General features: G+C 43.9%; 3 protein-coding genes across 13 annotated transcripts in view; all 3 read right to left on the minus strand.

The window, feature by feature from the left end:
- Positions 1 to 142: 142 nt before the first annotated feature.
- Positions 143 to 3,245, minus strand: LOC108027388 (ralA-binding protein 1). The gene is made up of 4 exons (XM_017098824.3): positions 3,072 to 3,245; positions 2,869 to 3,001; positions 1,918 to 2,808; positions 143 to 1,505 (listed from the first exon to the last, which is right to left on the minus strand). Exons 1-4 carry the CDS (start codon positions 3,166 to 3,168, stop codon positions 737 to 739), a joined length of 1,890 nt encoding a protein of 629 aa, XP_016954313.1. The 5' UTR covers positions 3,169 to 3,245; the 3' UTR covers positions 143 to 736.
- Positions 3,246 to 4,032: 787 nt separating this feature from the next.
- Positions 4,033 to 5,439, minus strand: LOC108027055 (uncharacterized). 2 transcript variants are annotated; one of them, XM_017098264.3, is made up of 3 exons: positions 5,299 to 5,439; positions 4,763 to 4,949; positions 4,033 to 4,687 (listed from the first exon to the last, which is right to left on the minus strand). In XM_017098264.3, exons 2-3 carry the CDS (start codon positions 4,888 to 4,890, stop codon positions 4,432 to 4,434), a joined length of 384 nt encoding a protein of 127 aa, XP_016953753.1. In that variant the 5' UTR covers positions 4,891 to 4,949; positions 5,299 to 5,439; the 3' UTR covers positions 4,033 to 4,431. The 2 variants fall into 2 exon arrangements, with proteins under 2 accessions (XP_016953753.1, XP_050744539.1); XM_050888582.1 differs by having other exon boundaries at positions 5,332 to 5,373.
- A 1,276-nt stretch (positions 5,440 to 6,715) lies between these two features.
- LOC108027214 (sodium/calcium exchanger 3) overlaps positions 6,716 to 13,785 on the minus strand; it is a 39,527-nt gene continuing 32,457 nt past the window's right edge. For 6 of the 10 annotated variants that reach the window (XM_050889532.1, XM_050889530.1, XM_050889534.1 and 3 more), the window contains 9 exons: positions 12,928 to 13,019; positions 11,751 to 11,789; positions 10,585 to 10,614; positions 9,837 to 9,985; positions 9,302 to 9,401; positions 9,118 to 9,237; positions 8,899 to 9,057; positions 8,664 to 8,835; positions 6,716 to 8,252 (listed from right to left, as the gene is read on the minus strand). In XM_050889532.1, the coding sequence (XP_050745489.1) occupies positions 8,048 to 8,252; positions 8,664 to 8,835; positions 8,899 to 9,057; positions 9,118 to 9,237; positions 9,302 to 9,401; positions 9,837 to 9,985; positions 10,585 to 10,614; positions 11,751 to 11,789; positions 12,928 to 13,019 (1,066 nt within the window). In that variant the 3' untranslated portion in view covers positions 6,716 to 8,047. Of the gene's footprint in view, positions 8,253 to 8,663; positions 8,836 to 8,898; positions 9,058 to 9,117; positions 9,238 to 9,301; positions 9,402 to 9,836; positions 9,986 to 10,584; positions 10,615 to 11,750; positions 11,790 to 12,444; positions 12,460 to 12,927; positions 13,020 to 13,785 lie in introns of all 10 variants that reach the window. The other 4 variants (XM_044091099.2, XM_017098541.3, XM_017098539.3 and 1 more) reach the window with 4 other exon arrangements.

Consider the following 13,785-nt stretch of genomic DNA (forward strand, 5'->3'; position numbering starts at 1 on the left):
AAATCGAATCTTGATAGAGCGGCACATACAAGCGCTGCTGCATTATCCGCTGTTACAAAAATGTTTTGACAAGATTATTTCGGTATGGAAATTAAGCTGGGATAGTTCTAGATAGATAGAGTGCTAGCCAGAGGGTTAAAGTATTCTAACACGATTTTTTGGGGCTTTGCGCCAACAACAAGTAACTTTAATTTAAACAAAGCATTTGATCGTATTTAGACATTGAGATTGAAAATGGTTATCTTATGTACATATGATTGGTGGGTCGATTTTTTAACTAACTCGGTCATTTCCAAATTAACAATAGACTTTGTCATGAAAACGTCTCTTTGTCACACTTGTAAATCAATATCAGATAAAGAAATCCTAAATTACTATTTGTTGTAAATTTCTTAGTAGTTAGTTACTATGAAAACTTTCATCTTCTAGTAAAAATTCGTAAATATGTCCATTATAATTCAGAAAAGTTATTTTTAAAAAACCCTCCAAATGTTTTATTCAAAAATTTTTCATAAGATTTTGATATTTTATATTCTTTGCACTTATTTGAAAAATCTATGATTTGATTAAGTTGAGTAAAAGATGGAAAAAAGAAGATTATTATTGAAACCCTCGATGATAATCTGGAAAAGTCTTTGTTGTTTCTTTGGAAAGGAGCTTTTAGTTTCTGGGATAAGATCACAGCTATATCCCGCAAATTGACCCATCCTAGTAATACATTAATAATATTAATACATTAAAACTGCTGGAGTCGCAGTTCCACTTGCAGGGCTATACAGGCCCGTCGCTCCTCCTTTAGCTCCATGCCCAGCATATTCTTCTTGTGCTCGAGCAGCGCGTTCTCGCGAGTGTAGTGCTCAATTATTCTCTCATAGTCGGACTCCGGAGGAGCCTGCGAACCCGAAGCCAGGGCGGCCATTTGGCTGTTCATTGACTGCTTCTCGTACAACTGCTTGAGCCTGTAGACTTCGTTGCGCTCGGCGACGATGCGGGCCTTCAGTTCATTCTGCCAGTCCATCAGCTCGTCGTATTCGATCTGCAGCCGCAGCAAATTCTCGCGGTGCGGATTTGACTTGGGCAACAAAATGAAGCCAGTTGCTGGATCAATGGAAAAATCAATTGGAGCGTCTTTGGAGGGTGGCTCTGGCTCCTCCGTTTTTGGCTCCTCGGTGGAAATACTGTTGCTAGTGGATGCCACTGTGGTGACTTCTGTCTTGGAATCCGTGGTATCTTCATTGACGACCGTGGAGGGAGCAGTACTGCTGGTGTCCAATTCCTCCACGGACTTCTCCTGCTTCTTCTCGAAGGTGCGCAACTTGCGCTTGAGCTGAGTAATTATACGCTGTACTTCCCAGAGCTGCTCCTCGCGTTTCTTTGTAATGAAGCCGGCGTTCATCTCGCTGTGGATCTGATTGAGGAGACTGTCTTGCTTGCGCAACTCCGTCTGGATGTCCTCCGGCGTATCCGGTAGCTTTGGGCTGGCCGATGTGAGCGGGGGCACATACCTAAGAAACACAAGTTAGTAATGCGATAGCATTGTTTAAGTTGCTGCCTTTTTGCCTGATTAGGAAGCTGACGAGACGCGAAAAGCGCTTCTGTTTGCGGGGTATCGTGCTCATCCTCGGCACCAAAATAAACGACTAAATTGCGCGGTTTTTACTGCCAGAATCTTATCTAATATCTTATCGTAGCAGTGGTGGAAATTATCTAAGTTGCTGTAGGTACCTGTTAATTTTTTAAAATATTTAAATTGTAATACAAATTAAAATATGATTTTGCAACAGGTGGTTTCGACATTGAATTGATTTGGTGGTAAAGCAAAATGTGATTTGTAGACAATAATAAAAAATAGGTAGCCATTTCAGCCCACTTGGATATTTCCCATCACTGACCTCCGGCTAGCCAGTGTTTGCTTACTTTATCAGCTGGACGTCCGCGAACAGGCTGTTGCAGTGGATGAGCAGAGCCACCATTAGGCGGTGGGACATCTGCAGCGTCGGACTGAGCAGCATGGCCAGCGACTGAGCGTTGAGCTTGTTGTGCCGTTCCTGCTGGATCACCGCGTCGAAGTGGAGCAGCACCCACGCCAACAGAGTGCGGTTGCACTTGGGCAATTGATCGAGCAGCTGCTGCAGCTCTGCCTGCTGCGTTGTCACCTTCGGATGAGAGGCCACTTCCTCGAAGCGGGCCACCAGATCGGTGGTCAGCAGCGGCTCCGGCAACTCGCGCAGGAAGAGCTTCAGCAGACTGCAGGCGGTGGGCAGGTTGAGCTCATCGACGGCGGAGTCGTGCTCCCGGTTGTTGTACAACCGCTTGTAGTGCATCAGACGCGTCTTGATGGGCTCAATCTTGTAGATCTGCTCGCACTTCAGGTGATCCTGCAAGAAGTCGATGCAGTCGCGCACAACCAGTGGAATGTCCACGCCGTCGTGGCAGCGGGACCGCTCGGTGGCCAGGCTGACGGACACCCCGAACACGGGGTATCCGAGTGCCAGCACCTCCTCCGCGGCGGAGGTCTCGTCCTGCTGCTGCGACAGCTGCTTGCTCTTCTTGTCCTTTTTGTCCTTCTTGTCGGACTTTTTGTCCTTCTCCTTGTCCTTCCGCTTCTCCTCCTTGTCCTTCTTCTTCGGCTCGTCGCGCTCCTTGTCTTTGTCCTTCTCTCGATCCTTGGCCTTGCAGGACGGGCCGGGCTCCTCATCTGCGTGCTTCGAATCTCTTTCGGACTTGTCGCGGGACTTTTCTCGCTTTTCCTTGCTCTTGGAGCTGGTAAACTTAAATGTCTTGGACTTCTTCGACTTAGAGGGACTCCTTGGGTTAAAAAGAAGATTATTAAAGGTTGAGTGGACCTGCTCCCAGGTCGCCACTTACTTGGTGTCCAGCTCCTCCTCCGGCGAGCTCTCGCCCTCCAATGCGGCGTATCCCCGGTCCTTGCCCTTCTCCTTCTTATCCTTGCGCCGGCCGATCAACAGGTCCTTCTTGCTGGGTTCGTGATCCTCGCTGACTGCGAAGGAAAGTTGGACTCATTGATTTTTCCCCATTTTGACGCCCACGCCTGTTGAGCGCCCACTCACAGTCGCTCTCCTCCTTGCTTTTCTTCGACCTGGCATCCGCCGCCTCCGAGGCATACAGCCCCGGAAACTCCTTCTCCTCGGGACTGTCGAAATCCATTACGAAAAATCACTTCCCCGGCGGTAAATAAGTAGATAGTTTCCGTAAACAATTTGCGAAAAGTAAACAACAACAAATGCAACAAATAATCGATTATTTATGGCAGCAATCGGAAAGCGGCCGTTAGCCAACACTGTTTAGCTCGGCAGGTGGCGCCACTGTACCATGTAGAAAAGTTGTAGTAACGGCCATGGGCATTATGTAAAATTGTGATTTTCAAAATTCAAATTCTGAAAGATCATATCTTAAGAAACTTTTACATACTTCCCTTTTTCGGTAAAAAATTAAGATTTTTGTATTTTATCCGAAAAGTGATATTGTTCTCTAACCTTTTTGCATCTTGCTGATAATTGGTCCGTGGCCTTAACGATTCGCTGTGCTGTACAGTTAACGTTAACTTTAACGTTTCTAACTACAAAATTTCTCAAATTTTCACTAATTTCTTTGTTTAGCATAGTCTTTTGTTTCGAAAATTGGTCAAAATAAAATTAGTTTGGTGTAAATACCAATCCATTGGACATTGTATTACGAGCTCAATGACGTATCACATTTTATTTTTTGCTAGGTTTTTTAATAATATGTGTGTTTTGTTTATATTTTTAAAAAACACGAGGTTGTATTAAAATTTACAATTAAATTCGTAAATGTTTTTAGAAAAAAAAACTGTTAAAAAATTCCAATCAAAATTTTTAGACCTTTTATTTTTTTTTTGGAATTGGATTTGAAAATATTATTGTTATACTACATAATCTAATGTGCAGGCTAAATTTGTAAACATTTTTTTAACTTTAAATTAAAATTGAATCACTAGTCCATCCGAATTATTTCTTCAGCAATAATCTCCAAATTAGAACACCCCGTAAACAAATCAGAAAGATCAATGTTGTCTTTTAATGTTAATATTTGTTTAGCATCATACTTTCAATGTTTTGCCTAGTAATTAAAATTTCAAATGACAATAAAATGTCATTTTTCATTTCATTTTTTATGAACACATTTAAGGTGTCCACATATTGTATACGAAAAACAATTAGATTAATCAGCTTAATTGTCCCGTAATCCGTTCCGCGGTGCATTGCTTATCGCTAAGTTAGCAACTGGGGTGGAGTGGGAGGGAAAGTGCAGGCAACGTAAACACTCATCCATTGCCGGCAAGCCAGAGAAATGCAAATAGTGCGTGCCGACGCGGCTGATGCAATTCCGCATGGGGGATTGCAGCATCTCCAGTCCGTCCAAAACGACACAGAGATTAGCCTGCGGCCGTCACAAACTGGCCATCAGCAGCTGGGTGCCGTTGGAGACCAAGGATAACGGGGTGGCCATCGTAGCGGCCGTCGAGTTCCCGCTAATTGCTCTATTTGGCTGACAGACACTGCCGGAATGGGCCATAACCAGGCCGGCAATCAGGGTCAGCAGGAAGGCCAGTCCCAGGACCCCGCAGCTGAATCGCCGCACACTCTGCCACCAGGGATCCGCAGCGAAGGGCAGCAACTCCTCCAGTGTCAGGCCGTAGGAATAGCTGCGAATGGAGCGGGATGGAGGGACACTGTGTAACGAAGTTATTTTTTAATGAAATGCGACGGAAAGCGTTTACTCAGCAGTTGTGAAAATGGGCTCATAATCCTTAGGATCCTTCCACGTCGCGGGCACGACAATGATGTGCTGCTGCTGCTGATGTCCTTGTTGGGTTGCCAGCAGCGCTGTTTTCTCATTGCAGGACATATTTGCCTTGTGCCGTGTGGAGATATTGCTGCAGAAGGGTATGCCTGGCTCGTGAGCACCTGCATTCATTAATAAAACAGGAATTAAATAAGTTTTATTATCTTCCCAGTTGGGATGGCTAAGGACAATAATATCCTAGTACTCAAACATATTTAAATTACGTTCTTCTTTAAGGAGCCTTGTTTTGTTATTTATATTTATAAAACAAATATGGTTTTGAATTTTTTTAAAATTACTTTATGAAGTAACCACAATTCTGTGAGTTTAATTAAAATTTAGAAACCATCTCCTTAAAAATGTAAAGGCGTAGTATTCAGTAAAGTCTTCAAGTCCATAAACCGCTATATAAATTTGGTTAGCTCTTGAAGCCCGGGTACTGAAAGGTCGTTACTAAATCTAGCCTCTTACTTGTCGGTCTCTCGGGACGATCTCTGGTATTACCAACACTCCAGGGCAGGGAACTCCCTCCGTGGAATTGGCTCCGTGGAGAACTGGCGGACAACTGGCGACTGGCTTTCGGTTTGTCGCAACTTTAATTAGCTTGCAGCCGGGGCCGTCTCCCTCTCACTGCTTTATTGCCATCGCTGTTGCCTTTGTGCTCGGAATCCATTCCCGTAAACAACTTTATCTCGTTGTCTCTCCGCTCATCTTCCGCAACCGGCGGCCGGTCTTATCGAGCGGCGCTTTTTGGGGCATTGCATAATCGCGAATCGCCCAGTTTCCCATAGCGATAGGCGCCCGACTTCAGGGAAGTAAGATCAGAAAAGCCATGCGACGATAGGTTTAATGCGTTAGTTTATTGGGGTTCGTTTCGGAATACATAAATACGTATGCAGCACTGCTGAGAGATGCCAGTAACTCTAGGCCCTAGGCTCTATTCGATTCGATTAGGTAAAACGCCAGCCTTCCTCCGTGGATCCCGAGATCCTCAGATTCCGGCCCACGTTACGAGTACGAGTACGAGTATGTCTCTTAGTGAGTACGAGTATATTCAAATGTGTAGCATTAGTTCGGGTATTTTCTTAGAGCGTATTGAAGTGAGAAGAGATACGGTTGGTGAGATCGACAGATCTGCACCCCAAGCATATGCTACACTAGCTACAATGTGGCTTTCATCTATTCGATTATTTGCATACCTTATCGGCTTAGTTCTCGGATACATCAGTTAAATGGGTCTCTGGGTGTACGATTATAGGTTTGTAGTTGCTTTGGTTTCCGGGTAAAATCACATTCATAAGTATACATTCAAAAATGCAGGTATAATTTGAATTCGAAAAAACACGTGAACAAACAGCAACTGATTAATACTGTACAATACGCATACATATTAACTGTCTGGTTTGCCCATCAAAACATATAGATTCGAGTCCTATCAGCTATCGTACATCTATGGAAATCAAAATTTAAATCGACCAAATCAAAAGGAAATCATGAACCCATAAGGTGAATCAAAGTAAGGTGGAACCAACAAGTTGCTAAAGTAATCCGCTCATGCCTTTATCCATAGTTCTCTAGAAGTACCTACATCCTATGTCGGAAGCACTTTAATCGTTTTATTTGCCTTTGCCATTAGAGATAATCGTCTATGGGTAATTTGTTTGTTTGCTGTCTGTCTGCATATATATCTGGTTATCCTCTGCGTCGTATTGTTACATCCACTGCCCCCGGGCTCGCCTATTCCCTCTGTAATATATTGATTTCCTTGCCATGGATTCCCCACCCAGACCTCTGGTCGATTTCTTTAAATCGCTTGTTAACTGCTGTAATATATCTCGATTTATTATCGTCCTAACTTCGGTTCGAAAGGGAAATGAAAAGGCGGTAATTGAAATAAATTTAAAAAGAAATTTAATTATAATATCTAGCGGCAAACGTTGACAATATAATTTAATACATTATTTGATCGTATTTGTATATTTTTTAAATTGTTTCATAGTTCGTATATGTATGCGGTAGTTAATTATCGATTACGACTAAATTTGGCGCATTTTCTCAACGAGTTCCCCGCACAATTGTGTGACCCCAAATATATATAATACAAATTTATGCATGTGGCTATAAATATCATTAGGCCTCCTCCTCCATTAATTTGCTAGAATTTGCTATATGAAAAATAGTACATTATACAAAAAATATGTACCTGCTCGTTACATTTGGATACAATCAATTCTAGTATTTGCTGTCGCTATTGTTTGGTGTTTGCCTTAACATCCCGTTTTCCACTTCAACTTCGATTTCTCTACTTCTATCACTGCCAGCGACGTAAGCGAATAGAAAGTCTTTTTTAAGTAAAGTGATTAGTGCTCTCTCGTATTTCTCTCAGTGCAGTGTGGCCACACCGATGGTCTTTCCTGCTATCGCTAGTAAGTAGTGCTGCCCTTGGTCAGAATTAATGAAAATGTTGCTAGTTGGACTCGTGTCGAGAGTGTAAGTGACTAGAACTAGTTGTCGAGGAGGCTCCTATCCAGTAGTAGTATTTATTGTAGTGTTTGTAGTAGATGGCTAAGAGGGATTGCGTTTCCAGTTGGCTAAAACCTTTATATTCTTCCTAAAACTTACACATGTATTAAATTAACAATGGTATTCGGCAGATGGAGAGACAATTCTGAGTGATTCGGGAGCGGATCCGGACGAACCTAGCTATCCGATCCTCGATTTTGTGGGGTGGATTAAGTACAGCTTTAACAAACAACAACAATGACTTAAGTTGTACACAGAATGATGTAATAATCATAAATATAATCGGTTTTTAGAAGGTAAATTAAGTATATGTGGCATAACAGTAAATGATCTCGCTACAGTTACAAGATTGCTGAGCCGTGGCAGCCTTTCTGTATTTACAATTCAAATATGAATAGAGACGATAATCGTAAAAATGGTTTGTATATAAGCCTGACTTAAACCTAGTTAAACGTTAAAATTTTACTTTTAGTATTAACATAAATTTTACACAAGAAATATTTATATATAGCGCCGAGCACACTCATATATATAAATCAATTTCATAAGTTTACATATAAAAACTGCATCTACAGCATCTTCTGACAGCCCGCATCTGCCGTACTCTCCTGTAACTTTACCGACTCTGCCAAAAATCCAACGCCAATGCGAGTAACAAAGCCAACTACAAAGTCAAAGCAATGCGGCCGCGAGCTCCTTAGACCCGAATGACATCGTAGGCCTCCAGTATGCAGATGACCACGTAGAAGACCCAGAGGAAAACCAGGATCGCCGCGCTGATATACTTGGAGATCTTGGGCCCGCCCAGCTCGGCGCCGATGCCCTTGTGCCATCGCCGGAACATGATGAGCATAATGGCAATCAGAGCCTCGCCGCAGAAGAGAGCCACGGCAAATCCAATCCTGGAAGGGAAAAGGTCAAATAATGAATTAAAGTTCAATTTTTATGCATACAAAAATAGAAGTGATTGGAACAATCAGTATTGGGATGAATGCTAAACTACGGATCAACATTAAAGTATCTCAATTTATTTCTCTCAGCTTACACCACAAATAAAAAATTATATCGAAAAAGTCATTTATAGAGCTTATACAATTTCTTAGAAATAATATTTCGGTTAAAGTTGTTCAGATACTCTTAGATCTTTTACTTCAGTTTGAGATGGCATAATGAAACATAGATTTGAAAAGATTTGGCATAACTATGGGATATACAAGGAACATTCCTTTGTTATAAAGTCTTTTATATGTCCCTATTCCAGTATATGAGCAGTAGGAAAACAATTCTCTTGAAAGTATTCAAGGATTACTCACGTTCCCGGCTCCACGTTGAAGGTCCCGCCATGGGAGCTGTGGTAGACTGCGGCGATGGTCCAGGCCAGGCCGATGCCCAGGAACACGTTGACCGCGTTGCTGCCCGTGACATTGCCGATGCAATTATCGGCCCCCTCGTCGTGCTTGGCGGCTATCATGCTGGCGAATGTGTCTGGGGGGCAGGAGGATATCAGATGGTACTCCAGCCAAGGCAAGACCTCAAATCACTACTCACCTGGTATGCTGGTGCCCAGGGCGACAAACAGGATGGCCGTTACCGAGTCCTTGACGTTGAGGGCGCAGCCGAAGTAGGAGGCGGCATCTCCGATGACGGCGGTTATGACGCCAATCACGAATATGGACACCACAAAGGTCACATAGCCGCCGCAAATGTCTGGAGGCGTTAAGGCGCTTAAGGATTGACCGATTGGAACAGGAAAAAAGAGATGTTTACCTGTGGGCGGCACAAATGCAAAGAGGACCTTCCAGAAGAGGCAGACGAAGTGGCTCACGTAGCTGAAGCAGCTGGGCACCTCCTCCTCCTCGTCGTCGTTGTCAAATTCACTTTCGTCGGCTGCAAGTGTCAGTTTGCATCAAGCAAGGGATCTATTGAGATTGCAAAAATTGATTGGGTCTACCTGGGATGACGGTGAGGGCATCTTTGAACTGTTCCTTCCAGGACGAAGTGCCCAGGACGGCGGAAACGTTGGCCTTGGCCACCAGTTTGTCGACAGTAGCCTGTGAGTATTATGAAAACCATTGATAAGAAACAAAAGTAATAAAAAGTCCAATATCTCCCCTAAAACCCCGACCAACACTTTCCCTGCTCTTATTACGTATACGCCACCGACGGACAAAAGCGCCATAAAAACACACACAGACCCAAAGCAAACAGAGCACTCAACGTGTCATTTGGAGATTTGCACACAATTAGGTGCTTATTTGCCTTGCACCTGAGCGGTTAGGGGTAACTCGATCCGTCGCGTGGATAAGGATGGCTTTGCACCTGGCCTTCCGCCGGGCATTCATTATGGGTGTGTCTGTCGCGCAGTAAATGTGTGCTGGGATTTCGGTCGTCAGTTGGAAGTCAAGTGAGTGGATTGGAGTGGCCTTTCATTAGCATTGTGGAACTGTTCGGATTGGTTGTGCCACCAAATCAAGGGGATTACTCACCTTGAATTCCTGGCTCTCGCGGATGCGCACATAGGCGGTGGTCAGTTCTCCGTTCCTCGGCTTGCTCAGCAGCAGGATGCGATCCAGTTCGGTGAGATCCTGAACGGACTTCTTCTCGACCTCCTTGATTTTGGCTGCCATTTCGTCGTCTGGTCAGGGAGTAAACCAAGGATTAGACCACCGATTGCTTAATTGGCTCGCAAACACCGTGTTGCATGCAGTCACACCCCCACAACAGAGTATCTTATTATTAGATCGTATCGTAAAGTAAACTAGACAGACACAGGGGTGTTGGCATACAAACGAAGTGGTGATGGGAAATAGTCAGAGGACAGATATTAAAGCGGCATACTTGGACTCGAACAGAAACTAAGGCACACATGCGCCCCAATTAGTTGGAAACTAATTAGAAGCATATGGCGGTAATGGATGCGGGTTTTAATTAAAATGCGGAGACAACCAAAGAGGGGTATGGCAAAGTTGAAACTCATTGAAACGCCGACGTTACGCATCTTGCACCGTAATTCTTTCTTTGGAACTTAAAACTTTTTCGGGCCGGCGACTTCAATGAGCTTGCGAAACGGTTATGGAAAAGTGCCATCAGGATGCAATTGGGTGGAAAATGGAAAGTGATAAACTGCATATTAAGCAGCAGAGGCAAAAGGAGAGCGAGAGGTCACAGATTGACAGAACCAGGCATGCAGAAGGTCACAGCTTGACATTAGGTCCCCCGATATTGATGACTCACGAGTGGGATCTCCGGAGTGTTCGTGTTTTTCTATTGACATCGACAATCGACAATCGAGAACATGACAAGTACGTGGATGGGGTGTTGGGGGCAGAGTTCAGAGAGAATCGTTGTTAAATGGTCTCAGACATGTTGGATATTGCTTCAACAATCACTTTCTAAATATTCAGTTAACGAATATGCGATGACTGTGGTGATTTGTCTTTCAACAGGGCTACATATTGGATGTTCTTGAATCGGGTTATTACATTTTGTTTTTGGTTTTCCATAAGGATCAAAGCACGCACACATAAAGATACTTGACAGCAGAACAACACAGAACTGAATACATCGACATGGTCTTAGCCTAGATCAGAAGCCGCTTAAATACATATTGCCTTAAGTCTAGAACACACAGATACGGAAAAAATAAGGAACACAAATTAGGGAAAACAAAGGCCAAATATCAGGTACTCATCAGCGATAAGGCGTATTACTTACAAATCGATTTGGCGATGCAGAGGCATGTTTGAGTGGTGTGGTGCCGATGATATCGGAACGATGCGATGCGAGATCAGGGATCGGGATCGCATCGGACCGGATCGAATCGCGAGTTCGAGCAGCAAGTCGGGGCACAGGCACACAACAATGTGGGAGGAGCGGGCACAAGCGCGTTTTACAAATGTCCGCCGAGCATGGAGATAACCAAAACATTACCAAAAACTGTGACCCTGGTCTAACTTTATTTCAATTGAAGACGAACCCGGTTTCTGACCGCTTGCGTGCTCTGGGATTGCTTGCTTTTATAGTAGTTTGTGGTATTTTATATTACTTTACAGAAAGCTTGAAGCTTGCATTTATCAAGTGCGTGGCTGCTGCGTCGAAAAAAGCGCAATTGTTCGGGATAAATGCAGATGCAGATGCACAACACACACAGATACTCAATGCCTACACAGATACAGATACATTTACGAATACGACACTGAGATTATGTATTCGACGTGTGGGTTAATGGCCTATTAGCTAACAAAATAATAATAAGTCACAGAAATGATAATGCCGATCGCTTAGTTTCATCCTTCTTCGTCGTTCACCTTTTTTTGCATATTCACACTTAACTGAACACTTGAAATGGTCGATCGATCCCGCAATATGCAAAGATATGGCAAAAAAAGACGTTTACATACCAAAAAATCGATTGAAAAATGATTCCTTGTTAGTGTCATCTGCGTGAGGGTTGAACGTGTTTCGTTTTCGGAGGCGATTCGATTAGAGAGACAAGTATGGACAATGGAAATGTTTAGTCTATCATTGTATGGTCACAGGCAAATGTCGATGGTTAGTACAGGGGATCTGGGGGTGTGGGGGATGTAGGGTGGAGGAGGATCTGATCTGATAAGATATCTCTATCACATATTTCGGGCTAGGACTAGCATTCGACATGGGGTTACAGAGATGCGAGTGAGGTTTCTAATCGCTAACTTCAAGGGGTTTTACATAACGAACACAAAAGATAACTTTCCTGCCCATCGCCAATAACTATTTAGATGTAGGTGAACAAATACATACAGAGGGGGTTGGAAAATGAAAAAAAGACAGGAAGAGGCATCCTCTAAGGAGAAACATACACAACACCTAAACGAAATACGCAATTAAGTTCCAACAAAAAGAAAATAATTAAATGAGTTTGCACTTTTTTGCCCGCAATTTCCGCACTCGGTGATAGTAAGAGGTGGAGCAGAAACTAAAGGTTACTGTTAAGAAACCGATACTGAAACCGAAAACGAAACCCGAATTTCGCTTTTCCCATTCGCCGTTTCACGTTCTACGCCTTCGTGTTCAATTAAAATAAAATTAATTAATGCACAATTCAAGGCTTACGGTAGTGAGTGGAATCTAGAAGCATAAAGAACACAAATTAAAGACCAAAAAGTATAAAAGAACCCATGAGTCGATAGGATGCGCACAGACGTAACAATTTCGATCAATTCAAATTGGAATTTCCAATTTACAAAGTTTTCGGTCATTTTCTTTTTCTTGTTTCGGCCGGGCCTTTCCACCTGTTTGTAATATTTTCGGGGTAAAAGCGAAAGAGTCAAAGAGGATTGGGTTTTTGGGATACTTGGGATGTGGGCAACAAGGGGGTCAGGAGGTGCTGAAGTGTCGGTGTCCCGGGTGTCGCAGGTTGAACTTCTGACCAGGACAGATAAGAACTTGTGCCGTCTTCGGGTGCACTGCTAGCCGGGCTGCTTCCACGTAATTTGGTTAGCATTTTTGGTGGGGTTTCAGGGGTCTTGGGAGCTTTAGGGGATGGGATTCTTGGGTTTGGTGCTCCTCCTGTGCCGCAGTGGGGCCAAAACTCACCTGGCGCCAAACGAGGTTCTCCGATGTGCACCTTGAAGCTGACGTCCTTCTCATAGCTGCTCTGCTCCAGGATGTACAGATCGATGAATTTCCTGCAAGGTTAGGGCGCACAGATTAGTTTGGCTTATCATGGGCTTGCTCAGAGGGCCGTTGGAGGTGCGAATCGAGGCTAATCGACTGCACACAAGCCAAGAGCCTCGGGCTGTGTGATTAATGCCCCTGCCCCGGCTGAAATGGCCACAATCTTGACACTCGAAACTCAGATCCAAATTTATTAGGCAGCACTAAGTGCGCAGCTTTCTGCTGCAACATTATGGGGCTCTGCCCAACAAATATTACGCATACCACCAGTGGGCCTTGTGCGACATAAACATTTGCATTATTCATGTGCCTGCAAAGTGACTCAAAGTATAATTGCCGCAAAGAATTTATTATTTTTAGCCATAAAATCGACCGTCTTGTTTGCTCTCGATGCGAGTGCCCGCAAACATCCAATTGGCCCAGCGATAGCGATAAGTTTCAAGTGGGCAAACTTTAAGATTTGTGTATTCAACAGTTGCAGCCTAGCCCGCCTGCCACTTTTCTTTGGTTAATTTCCTTGCTGCCAAGTGCAAACCAAGGTCAGAAACCACCCACCCGCTGGCCAGCTCAACTTTAACCTTTCCGGCGGTTGGCAGCTGCCTCTCTTCCATACCACTGCCTTTGCATTTCTCAGCTTGATATTAAAAAGGAAAACCACTGGGCGAAAAGAGTCACCTGTTTATGACCCGGTTTTATGGCTCCGAATAAATGTGAAATGCGGCGGACCTGGACCCACCCACTTCCCCGTTCTAACGGGTTGTACGACGCCATCGAGTC

The sequence above is a fragment of the Drosophila biarmipes genome, chromosome 3R (genome assembly GCF_025231255.1).
Source record: "Drosophila biarmipes strain raj3 chromosome 3R, RU_DBia_V1.1, whole genome shotgun sequence".
Lineage (NCBI taxonomy): Eukaryota > Metazoa > Arthropoda > Insecta > Diptera > Drosophilidae > Drosophila > Drosophila biarmipes.